Source organism: Microtus pennsylvanicus, chromosome 11, assembly GCF_037038515.1.
Source record: "Microtus pennsylvanicus isolate mMicPen1 chromosome 11, mMicPen1.hap1, whole genome shotgun sequence".
Classification (NCBI taxonomy): domain Eukaryota; kingdom Metazoa; phylum Chordata; class Mammalia; order Rodentia; family Cricetidae; genus Microtus; species Microtus pennsylvanicus.
Window position 1 is genome coordinate 13,075,469 of NC_134589.1, and position 13,234 is coordinate 13,088,702.

The following is a 13,234-nucleotide window of genomic DNA, read 5'->3' on the forward strand; positions in this document are numbered from 1 at the left end:
AGATGACTCTGGTCAAATAAACTGACAAGAAGCAAACAAACAAGAAAACAGAGGCGATAGGCTCAGGGCAGAAAAACAAAATTGCAAACAAACAAATAGAGGCTGTAGGCTCAAGCAGAAAATAATGGAAAACTCCTAGGTGTGGAAGTCCCCATGAAGGGCCGGGACTGTTAGGGACAGCATGAACAAGAGGCCTACATGTGGTGAGCATAAGGAAGGGAGAGGGAGACCAGAAACGGCTGCATCAGTTGGAGGACCTGGGAAGGTGTTGCTATGGGAATATAAGCACTTAGAGTCCAGTTTCTGTACATTAAAACCACAACACACAGATTCTGAGAATGGAAATGTAATTTCTCTGCACCAGTGTTTCAGGCACAAATGAGCAGATGCAGCAGAGCTATTTCCAGCCATTCTCTTATATCTCTAGGATCTACCATGAAGAGGACATCTCGGGCAGCTGCAAATCCAAAAAGATTGTACAGACATGTGGAGTGGGTCATATCCAATTGAAAGACTGAGTCAAATCGCTAACGTGCACAAACCCTCCATCACTGACCCACAGACATGCTGCATGAAAACAAAAGTTTGGTATTAAAAAGCTCTGAATTCGGGAGACTGTTATGCAGCTTCATTTTGGCAGCTGCTGGCCAATACAATTTATTTGTTAATGTTATAAAGAAATCAATCAGGATTTTAAAATCAGATCACTGATAGTTTCCTTCCAATACCAAAGAGCGTGAGTAAAACCTAAATGCTGGGGCTTTAGCCCAGTGAATAGCATGAACCTAGAGTGGGAAGTCCAAGAGTTTAATCCCCAACACACAACAAAACCACACAAACTCAAGGGGGAAAGATGGATGAGAGGGGACCAGGTGAGCCCAGCTGTATTTGAGGGAAGCAACCTTTTTTTTATTTCATGGGTGTCAAGAGCCTGAATAAGTAAGAGCTCAAGGATACAGCCCCTTTGCTTGCTAATGTAAACCCTGAGAGATATTATTGAATTAAATCTCAAAGAAGAGAAGCCAGCTCAACAGTACTGCATGCTTGAGCCTGCTCCTGTTCTCTCTTCCCATTCCCTCAGACTACAGAACAAACAGAAAGCACCAGAGCTCAATTTTCTGTACCCAGAGGTCACTGTGTTTTAAAAGTACCTGCGATCAAATCTAACACTTAGGGACGGATACCTGGGCAATAGCCGTATATACCTCTGTTCATCTATCAAACTTATACGAGAAAGTCTCCTTCAGCAATTCCTCATAAAAGTTGGTCATTTATATAGAGGAACACTGGGTCCTCCCAGATTTCCTCATAGCAACATTAAAGTCACATGAAACTGGCATGGGCACATGCCTTTAATCCCAGCACTCAGGAGGCAGAGGCAGGTGGATCTCTGAGTTCGAGGCCAGCCTGAATTACAGAGAGAGAGTTCCAGGACATCTAGGGCTACTTAGAAAAACCCTGTCTCTAAAAACCAAAACCAAGACCAACCAAACACTCCCTTCCCCAAATCCCTCAAACATTCCATGAGCGACAGGTACCCACTGGAAGAAAAGGTGAGCAAGAACACTGCCTATGTCACATCGAGAATACAAGGCTTCATCAGTAGATAGTTTAGTCAGGAAAAGCTCTGAGTAGAGAGAACCATTGAGAACCACCTGGGCAACTGAGCACCAAATCAAAACAAAGTTGTAGAGATGGAGATGCTGAGGAAAAGGCACAGTGTACGACTGCATCTGTACAACCCGAGAATTAAGTCAATGGGTGCAGCTAACCATGACCGAACACCACTTGCCAAGGGAGCATGGGAAGGGTCAGGAGTAGGAAGGATAACTGTGCAGCTGCACTCACTTCCCAGCCCCAGATCAATCCACTCTGTTCCACAGTTCAATACTCCCTTCATTTTTCCTCCTGTCTTTCTAATTTGTGGAATAAAAGAAAAATGTTTTCCTAAACAAACAAAAGCATTTAAAATAGGATTCAGCCTACGATTCCAGTTGTATATCCCTCCCTTATGTGTAACAGGATATCTGAAATGATAACCGCATTGGTTCTGTGACAGTTATTTCTGGTTAGTGACATTTGGGATGACTGGAAATACTTTTATCTTAAAATCAATTCTAAAGGATGTCAAGAGAATATATTACCTTACATATTTACAGAGCTGCAGAACAGATTTAGCCTAAGAATAAATCAGGAAAGGTGAAACTTTATTGTGACATGAACAACATGGACGGATTGTGGGGACAGGAGCATTCTCAGTATTCTACAGTTGAGGAACGGCTGCTGCCTGAACGGTGTCTGCACTGCCCTGACTTGTGATGGGTAGTGAAAGGAGACAGACAGACATACTGAAGAGCTGGGGTTGGGTGGGCTGTGCACTTTGATGGAGGAGCATCAGCAGCCTGGAAACACAGAGTTTATGACCCAGCAGGTGGCTTGATTATACAGCTGGAAGAGGAGGCAGGTTAGCCAGTCTTGGTAGGGGGGCTCTGCAGGGGGAACAGTCTTGGGCTGCAGTCAACTGGGAGGAGGAAGCAGTAGTTGCTGCTGTCTGTGCACACTGCTAACATCTGCACTGGGACCAGGGGAAGCCCTTGCCATTCCCATGAGTCTGAGGCATTGGGGTCTGTGACATGGGCGGTGCTCATGTCAACAATATACACTCATTCAAAGCTTCATTCACTCCCTATAGATGACTGTAGTAGATTTACCTTGATCATACAATCTCTGCCTTTCTCATCGGGAAATAGGATTTACTTCTTTTGACTTGATTCATGGTGACCAGCAGAATGTGGCGGGAGTGTTTCTGCACTCTCCTAGTGTAGCCTCTTGCAAAACGCAGGCTCTTCCTCCCATTTTTGAAGCCCCCATCTGCTACTCTTCATTAAGGAGGCTCTGTAGCCATCTTAGACATTCCAGGCTCAGTTAAGCTTTCTCCTAAGTGAAGCCCAATGATGCACTGGATGCAAAAGAGCCACTCAGCTCCCCCTGCCCAATTCTCCATTCCAAGAATTACAAACATACAATAAAGTTGCTGCTCTAAGTCATCAAGTCGAGGTGTATATGGGTGCTCATCTGATATCTCAGATAAACTTTCTTTTTAAAATATTTTAAATATATTTTATTTAAAAATATTATATTCATTCATTTATTTTTGGGAGGCATGTACTATGGTGCACATGTAGAAGCAAGAGTGTGCACTTGGCATGAATCTTCATGGTGGCCTTTATCCACTGACCCATCTCTTTGCCCCAGGGAAAATCCTTTCTACAAGTTTAGCTTTAAATGTAGAAATGAGATAAAGCAATAAATGATAAAGATTTTATTGCTCCTAAGTAGTGATGCTATAATTCAAATATATCAAGAAAATTCACAGGCTAGAGATAGCTTAGTGGTTAAAAGTCTTAGTTTCTCCAGAGGACCCAGGTTTGATTCCCAGCACCCACATGTACACACTCCTAGGGGATCAGTTGTCCTCTTCTGGCCTGTGTGGGTACCTACAGGCATGTGCTACATACAGACATGCATATGGAAACCACCCATACACGTAAAAGAAAATGACTTCATCACCAATCCACTTCTCAGAGACATCTACAAGTCGAACTCTGATATGTAATTGCATTCTTCTCTTGTATTTATTTCCCTAGCAAAGTATCTTGTGAACATCTTCAATGTGCACACACAGCTTTCTCTGACAGGGTTTCAGCTCACTTCCTATGGTGAGAGATGGGGAGGAGACAGAGAATGCTGGTGTCACAGGTACCTGGCACAGAACAGAATTCAATCTGTGGCCAAGCATTTCATGACTAAAGCAAAGTATGACACTTTAGTCGTATTGGGTGAATTCTAGAATTGGGTCAAAGACTAAGCAGGCCTCCTGAGTAATTTTTAAACAGGGATGGGCATTGGTGAATTATTAGCCAACGTATTTTCCCATATTACTATGTGCACACGGGTGCCTTCGTGGATTCTGTAGACGGTTTCTCCCTCACGTGTTCTCTGCAGCATGGCTTTAGCGCCCAGGGAAACCCGTAGTTAGCTCAGAGGGCACAGGCACTGGGTTCACTAATGATCTCTAATGTCAGTCAGTCTTCAGTTTGAGAGATCGCAGCTCATCAATCGGAAAGCGGGGCGGGGGGAGGGTGAAGCAGGTTTCACAATTAGCATCCTGGCTGTTTATACACCAGTGTTGACTATTTCTTTGGACAGATGTATTTGGTTCCAGAAAATTGAGCTTCATGGTGACTCTGCCTCTCTCTAATTGTCTACACATGTCCATGTATCTGCATCTGGATGTGTAGACCCCTCAGCGGAATTAGAATGTAAACTCTTAGATTTGTTCTGTCATTTAGGCAGATGAAGGGTGGAGCAAGGATCTCCAATGGACATTTGGTTATTTCATTCATCTTCAGAGATGCCCTGTGAGGACACCTGACACGGAGAAAGGGAGGAGGCCTAACAAGGAATAGCTTAGTCCCTCAAGGAAGACAGACTGTGGCTTGAACCTTGCACAACAGTAGCCAGGCAGTCTGGGCTTGGACTGCTTGTCCAATCTCAGCTTTGTCTCCCCACCACTCTGTTCAGGAAATCCTTTTCTCAGAATGATTCCCTTAACTGCTGGGGAAATTGAGGCGGGGTGTAGGGTGGAGGCAAGTGAGGAGGAGGCAGAGAAGAAGGCTGGACAGCCGCAAGGGCTCTCGATGCTGGATGACTGGGGTGAGCTGGGGAAGCCCTCTAGAGCTGCCACAGTGCTCACCACGGACCCAGCGCTTACCCTCATCTACCCAGCAAGCTCAGATGAGATAAACTGAAAGGAATTCTTCCACCCTGTGCGCCAAAATCCCATTCAGAAGCAGGGGCTTGTGATGAATAGCGAGACAGTGAGTCGGGAGAAACGCCTCCGGAAGTGAGGGCGAGGAAGAGCGCCACAATGCACCAGATTCCTACTGGTGCCACAGGTGCCTGCCTCCTCCCCGAGGGACAGGAGGGCTTCCTGAGAGCCAGAAGCACAGTTAGGGAGAGAAAACTCTCCAGGAAACGTCTATGACCAAGAGAGTTAAGTGCTGGGTGTGGAGCTGGGGTTGAGGTCAATGGAAAATTAAAGGGCCATTTCCCTTTCAAGAGAACGCAGGGCTATCTTTGGATGTACCTCTCCTTTATTTTTAAAGACTTGACTAGTACATGAATAGATGAACTGGAAATAATTTGGGTTTCGTGTACAGATGTCAAGACATTTGCTAATTTAGTAGTTTCATGTGATTTATTTCCAAAAAGTTACAGATGATAAAAGATCATGTGGCAGACAAAAAATTTGTTAGGGCTAAGGATTGTGATAGAACATTAATTAAAATATTTGTTAGAGAACTCAGAACACTGTGCCGATTGAATGACTATCACTTATTATTCCTATGTGTGTATGTGGGGGGGGGTAGCTAGGGAAAAAAGCCAAGAAAATGAATGGTAACAAATCAATTATTTTAGCAACTTCGATAGAAAAAAAAAGCTACTCACTCTATGCAGTAAGTAACAGAACCCAAACTAAATTTTATCTCAACTATTACTGCATTTCCACTTTTTAATTAATAAGCTTCCCCCCCCCCCACCGGATTTTGCTATAAAGTTCAGGCTGACCTCATGATCCCTCTGCTTCAGCCAAGGGCTGAGACTACAGATATGTGGTACTATACTTGGCTTTTTAGCTGTATTATGACTTTAATTTGTTACTATCAGGAAAAATAGGCTATATACTTTTAAAAAAATATTTATTTTTATGTGCATTGGTGTTTTGCCTGCGTGTATGTCTGTGTGAGGGTGTTGGATCCCTTGGAACTGGAGTTACTGATGGCTGTGAGCCACCATGTGGGTGCTGTGGGAGAGCAGTCAGTGCTCTTAACTGCGGAGCCATCATGCTAGCCCCAGTCCACACGGTTTATGCATGTGTTATGTACATACCAAATCTCATCACTTAAATTCTGTCTGTGATTTGGGGTGGGTCTGGAGTTATGATTTAAGGGCCTTTCCCTTTTATCATACAAATGGTTTAAAACTATAAGAATAAATATTTTAAAATAGGTAACTGTGCTAATTACAATTCTTTCAAGGTAATTTTAATCCTTTAAAAACAATGCCAGGGGTAACCTAACTCATGTCTTCCCCTGCTTACGCAATGGAATCCACTTTATTTGCAAATTGGAAATTACCGACCGCTTGGTTACTTGGACATAAGTGGAAGAGATATCTACTTAAAACGAAACTTTTATGTAACTGAAACAGTTTAAACAAATTCCACAGCTCAGTTCATGCAACGGAAACAGTTAACAGGCCGGCAGCACCAACTGTAAGTGAAAAGGGGACATATGAAAAGTAAAAGGGCTTGAAAGAGAGTTTTAAGTGACCAGAACATGAAAAAGAAAGAGTTTTGTTGTTGTTTTTGTCTTATAACCTATGGAGGTAAAATTTCACAAATAGAAATAAATAGGCAAACATCATTAACCAAACCCCAAGTCCTCACCTGTGAAGTGAGGAGGTTGGTTGTGCTGGTCTCAAAGGGTTTTTATCTCTTAAAGCCTTTTATTTTATTCAATACCATCTAGGTACATACACACACACACACACACACACACACACACACACACACACATATGTACATACATATATATATCACTTATTTTTCTTTGCTTTGTATGATTACTCTACATGCTTTAAGTATTGTTATAGCAAAGTCACTGAAAAATAACCTTTTGCTAGGCATTCTTTAAAACGATTTTGTTCTCTTTCAGCTTTATTTATAAAGGTTTCCTGGTGCTGCTCCTCACAGATGAAGCACAGCGTGGTGCAGACACAATAGCATCTGCTACTATGAAGCCAAGGAAAGAGCTGCTTTGAGATCTAACTGCCTCTCACCTAGAGGATCAGGTTCAGGGAGTTTTCTGTTGCTATTAGGGTGTGAATGGTTCTCTGAAGCCATTTAGAAACAACCAAAGTTCTCAGCAGCAACAATCGACCCTGTGCTATGTCAAAGCACATCAGATGGCTGGCATTCCGTGCCTGGAACAAACGCTATTGCTCATTATGCGAATACATAATGAAAGGATGTGGGCAAAGACCAGAATGTAAATTGGAAGCTGACTTCTGAATGTGCTAGGCAGCAGTCCTGGGCTGAAACACTCAGTCTAATTTCAAGAGACAATTCCAAAGTAGTTCTCAAGAGAAAGGACGAGGTATTTTTCAAATATTTGTTCAATATGAATGGGGAGGGGTTGCCAAAAATGACTCTTTATGCTGGCATGCGAGCTCTTGGAGGGAAGTCAGCCTGAGTCACTGGACACATCAAAGGCAGAGAGGCCAGTGAATGGAATTACTGAGGGCTGTGTGAGCAAGCCAGATACCTGCGTTCATCTGCCCACTGCTGCGACTTCAGCCTCCTTTTAATTACATTAGAGCAGCTGGTACCACTGGTTACTGCAGTCTTTAGATTACCTTGATTGCTTGGTCATTATCTCTAATCAGCTGCTGCTTCTCATCTTCAAACTTTTGTACAACATCCTGGAGCCGCCTTTCTGCAGCGAGCTGCTGCCGACTGCTCTCCTCTTTCAGAGAGGAAATGGTTGTCTGAAGTTCTGCTATGATCTAAAATGAAAACAGCATGCTGTAACTTCAAATTCTCCAGCGAGAGGCATCTATTTTATATGTATTTATGCTTAACAAAAGAATGAATTTGGCAAAACTCTATTTCACAAACTGAACATTTTCAATTAACATATCACTCAGGATAATGCATGAAATTCCACGTAATGAAAGACTACAATAAAACTATGAATGGTGGACAACTGCTCAACCAAATATATTTGGAAGGCATTTCACTCTAACATTCCACAGTATTTACTCATCAGAAGAAAGAACATCTGTGAGCTCAAAAAATGAAAAGCGTCAGACTATTTTACTGAGAAATAAACTTCTTAAGAGTGAGCAAGGCTGGTCTGACTTTTGTAAGATTTGTACCACTACCACCAACCACACTCCCGCCAAACCCGCCACCACCCACCACCTACCCACCAACACTACCGCCACCAGAACCACCCCACCCCCCACTCCCACCACCACTGCCACCGCCACCACTACCACCACCAGCACCTTTATTCTTCGTGGTCGTGCTCACTCTTTACAATCAATTCCACACAGTAAGTCTTGGGTATCACTAATGTTATGTACTTTGTTGAGATTTGAAGTTTTTATATTGTTCGCTACTGTGAGGTAAGTATGATTATTACCCCCTCTTTACAATGAAGAAACAGACAAAGAGGTCAAGCATTTTACATTGTTGAAGTCCACAGTCAGTTTCATCTTCTAACGAGCCAATTTCATGTTGGTTTTTAACAAAATTTTGGTATTAAAGTTCACACTTCTAAATAGGCTTCCTAAGCGCACATACTCATGAAAGTTTATTCTGGCTCAGTCCCTTTCCTAGGGACTCCTGTAGCTCTCTCCACACTCAGGAGTTAGTTCCCTCCAGGGCAGGGTTCCCGCCACCTTCTCAAATTAACATCTGATGAGGAGTGCAATGGGCCCACTGAGAGTGCTGCTCTTTCTTTGCTTTGGATGCAGCCATTGCCTTTTAGTCTCAACAGTGAGGATTGCTTTTGAAAGCAGGAAATGGTTGTTTGTCTAATAAAAGAAACAGTACTAGTGTCCACAATGTGAAACAGTATCAGTGCTTACAAGACAGCTCTGCTCTTGGAGCGGGATGCAGTCGGTGAGAAACATTGGGCTTAGCAGTCTTTCTTGATCTCAGTTTCCCACAAACAGGAGCACAGCATCAACAAAGCAATAGAAACTATATGGAGGCCATAAAAGTCAAGTGCTATAGAAATATTAGTTGTCACAATGGACATAAACAGAGCATTGTTGTGATAAATATGGAGTGTTTACGCTCAGCATGCAAATTTGCTGTAACAAAGGTTAAAATTTAATCACATGTTAAGATTATTTTGAAATGAAGAAATTCATAAGGGCAGTATGAGAATATTAAGTGGACCCTCTGCTGTGAGTGGAAGAATTCACTTACTGAGAATAGAATACTGTTCATCTATTTTAAGAATTTTGATTAAATGTTGCTTCCATGCAACAAATGTTACATTCGTTCAATTACTGCCCATAGCACTTTCATCCATAAGCAGTAAAGGTTAAATTCTCACAGTGAAGAAGCACAGAAGCACAAGGGCTAGGGATAAGAAAGCCAGATTTCCTCAACCTACCATGAAATTGAAGATTGATATTTTATAGGAACATGGGCCAAACAATAAACACAGCTTAATATTTCAGTGTCTCAAGCTGAGTAAGCCAGAGCTTCATAGATGTGGGAGTTTAACTCCAGAGTATATGTTTAGTCCTCTGCGATTTTATCACGTGTAGATTTGGTGATCTACCACAGTCATGGAATCTACTTTGAAAGCACAAGGTATTTGTTTTTCTCTTAAAAACACTAGAAGTGAGCAAATCAGTATTGGGTAGAAACGGGGCATCAGGAGTTCAGGTCAGCTTCAACTACATGGTGAGTTTGGGACTAACTTGGGCTACGTGAGACCTTGCATCAGGAAAAAAAACGTAAGATTGAGATTAGTATAGCTAGGATTTAAGATAAAAATATTCAGAGGTATTTTAAATGGTTTTAAGGGCTCAAGATCAGGATATTCCTCATGTTTAGAAGATTCTGAACAAGGCGTACAAAAAGAAACGAGTGTAGGTTTTGGAACAATAAATGATGTTCAAGGAAGGTACACTTGCTTTTATAGTCTTTAGGGCGAGAGATGATGAGACTTCTATGGGAAAACATGAGATTCTATTTGGAAAGCTATGTTAGATGTATAAAGGTGACATCAGTGAAGCACCGTGGCTGGAGAGTATGTTGATTAGGAGGCAGGATGGCACTGTGTCACCTAAAAAAAGATTTAATATTCCAAATATTCCAGACTAGAAAGTCACCAGAATACCAGGCTAGAAAACAAGGTTTGGATTAGGAACACAGCATGGATCTTTAAGTCTATTCACTGTAGACTTTGGAGTACAAGAAGACAAACCTTCTGCCTTAGCTCAGTGCAGATATCAACAGCTCTCAGCAAGTATTTAAGTAATGAATTATAATGGTAAATTAAGTAGTGTAGTATCATGGTAAATAAATAATCACCACTGGGAAAAATAAGACAACATAGTCTACCCTTTCCATAAGTAATAGTAAAAAATTTCTGAAAAACAAGACTCTGTTACATACAATCATAATTGGGAAGCTCCAGTTTGGAGAGAATCATAATCAAAGAATATGAAGTAAAATGTCACTAAATGCTTACCATGTATTTATTTCATGGTGAGGAGCAGATTAGGACATTTTCATGTAGATATGAAAAATTAACACTCTGACAAACAACAGGGGTTATTGGGGAGGTTGCTATGAGCAGTCTGATTCATGAAAGCAATAATGGTTACTAATGATTGTTAAGCAATGAAACTTTGTGTAGATATTAGGATCTTATTTGAAGTCTTTCAGAATTTAAAATAGAGGTAAATTTTCACCTTTTATTTCTATTGTTTTTTAAGATTGTGGGTACAGCTCGAGACTTTTCTAAAATTCTTCCTCTAAGTTCAACAGTCAACAAAAACCCTACCTAGAAAGGACAGGAAGGCACTGGGGTTCCTTACAAAATACAGGAAGGTAGAGCCCTTTGCTCCCCTCAGCATGGCCCCTGGACAAAATGGGGGCATGTGACATACTTCACAGTCATTGGTCTGCACATGAAGGGGAGCTAGCCAGGGTAGTGGCAGGGGCTGCTTGGCAGGGGGTGGGTCCGTCTGGCAGCTGGTCCTCTGCAGCCAGGGCCATCTCTGCAAACTGCTCTGATTTGGAAAATGAAGAGTAGGGAAGTGACCTGAGTTTAGAAACTATGCTAAAACTGAGAAGGCCAGGTGAATATCTAATATTCAGACAAAAGGAATGCCTTTGTGACTGAGAGAAATAGCATGCGTGGAGCTGCTGCCTCCCTGGCTGTTGTGGGGAAGGCTGTGTAGGCTCAAAAGCGGCACAGTCTCTGAGTGTGCCTGGGGTTAAGTGCACATGGCCTACTAGGTCCAAAGCTTGATATGATCTTAAAGATCAAGTAACTAATTTCCCTCATGGGAAAGAAAGATGTCAAATATTTTCCCAATTTAAGTTGCTGCTCTCCTGAGTGTCAATGGACCCATCCCTCATCTGTTCACACTAGCACTGTTCTTGAGAGGAAGATTTTTAATCCTGATAAACACAGTGAAGCAACTTGGCTTCCGGCACTCTCACCAGCTTGATGAGATGTGCATTAGCGATTCCAGAAAACTGGCATCTGGAAGCACAAACGGCCCATGTTTTGTTTTTTTCTTTTAAATGTTCATTTAAAAATAATCTGTTTCTCAGCAGTGACTAGCACTGTAGACTGGTGTTCTCAAACGCCAGTTCATGGCTATAAATACTCAGCGCGTCAGAGGTGGGTACGGAGACTACTATCAGCATAAGGCTATCTTCCGGTTGACATCTATGTATTTTTCTGGCACAGTATTGCTCTTTCGTCTACAAAACGATTACAGTGCACGATAGCTTCTGGTGCTTTCCCACGTCCTTCTCCTTCATGTCTTGGAGAGAAATAGTAAGCTTGTACATTTCCAAATTTTGTGGCAAAATTTCATCAGTTCTTGAGCACCGCAAAGCACAGTGTATGATGAAAAGATTTAATCTTTCTTCTAGACCTTTTCCTTGGCTCTCTTCTTCATTTTCCTAGTGCACTGTTCATACACCTAAGGTTGCTAACAGGTAGTAAATGTTTTAGTAATACGAAGCACTGTGTGCTTTGGACATTGGTTTTACTTACTCCGTAAAACTGTCTTAAGACGATAGCACTGATCTCCCATTTGACTCCTGCGGAAACTGAGTTCCAAAGGCGGCAGGTAAACTTGCTCCAGGTCACACACGTGGTAGGACTGGTTGGTATTCCAACTCTGTGGACTCCAAGCTTGGGCTTTCTTATATGCTACCATTTAATTTGCTTTAATGTCACCTAATCAGGCTTCTTCACACATCCCTGTAGGTAAACGTAAGCTCCTGTTTCCAGTCTTGTCAGCCAAGCAGTTTCGTTAGTTAGATTCCATCTCACTGTCTGTAGCCCCCACTCCAAATAAAGCAGAAGGAGCGCTATTCCGAGCTGTGGTTTTTCCTGTTTCTGTTTCAACTTCAGTTTGGGAGTGTTAAGATTCCTTTCCGTGGTTATAAGCATTGTTCAGTAGATTAACAAGAACATCTCTCCCTGAAGTGCTGGGATAATGGTAACCAAGTCATGGTTATCTCTCTCATAAACACATATGACTATTCAATTAAACAAAGACTTCTGGTTTTCTTAATGACATGAGAATTATATAACATGCCCATTTTAGAAATAATTACAGAATTGACATTTCCTGATAACTACATTCAAAGTTTTGCTGTATGAGGAAGAGAAAGCATTGGGCCAGGCTGGTATGTCAAAGGTCAAGATTGCCACTTTGAAGTCAGTTCCAGGCTTAGTCACTTGCTAACTCCTATGATCTCATCTCTCTGATCTCAGATTTCTGCCCTCTACTGCTGAGCTACATTCCTGGCCCTTAACTCTCATTTTCTCAACTGGAAAAATGGAGCCGGTGAGGAAAACTGAATGAAATCACCAGGCTTGTGCCCAGAAACGTTGGGTATTACCATTTGTTTTGTTGCTCCTATTATCAGGCAATTCATAAAATGGACCATGGATTTCAGTTTGCATGCCATTGTATACAGGCAATGATAAGAAAGCCAATTTAAAATCATTAGACATGAAAACTATAGAATTAAATGGCCTAGTTATCCACCTACAAAATGAACGTAAATGATGCTTGATTTTTCTAACAGAACTTACAGAACTCCAGAGGTTTGGTGCTCCCTAACTGAAGCCATTGGGAGAAAAAACAGCTCATGAAACAGAGGTTCTACAAGCAACATCCTAGCAGAGGTGGCATTTAACTGTTAGCCTTCTTTATAGTAAACCCGCAGTGTTGACCATCATCAAGTGGTGGGTGCAGAGGTTCTTTCCCACCCTCCAGAAGGAGCCAACACTTGAGCTGACTATTTAACCTAGAATGGCCTGTCATTTTCAATCAGTCAACTAGCTCATGGGTGCAATGAGTTAGAATATTGAAAAGAAAAAAAAGT

The 13,234-nt window shown here is 41.9% G+C and overlaps 1 protein-coding gene across 6 annotated transcripts in view; it reads right to left on the reverse strand.

The window, feature by feature from the left end:
* Cep112 (centrosomal protein 112) overlaps positions 1–13,234 on the reverse strand; it is a 387,025-nt gene that overhangs the window by 75,928 nt on the left and 297,863 nt on the right. For all 6 annotated transcript variants that reach the window (XM_075990285.1, XM_075990287.1, XM_075990288.1 and 3 more), the window contains one exon: positions 7,480–7,629. In XM_075990285.1, coding sequence (XP_075846400.1) covers positions 7,480–7,629 — 150 coding nt within the window. The remainder of the gene's footprint in view (positions 1–7,479; positions 7,630–13,234) is intronic.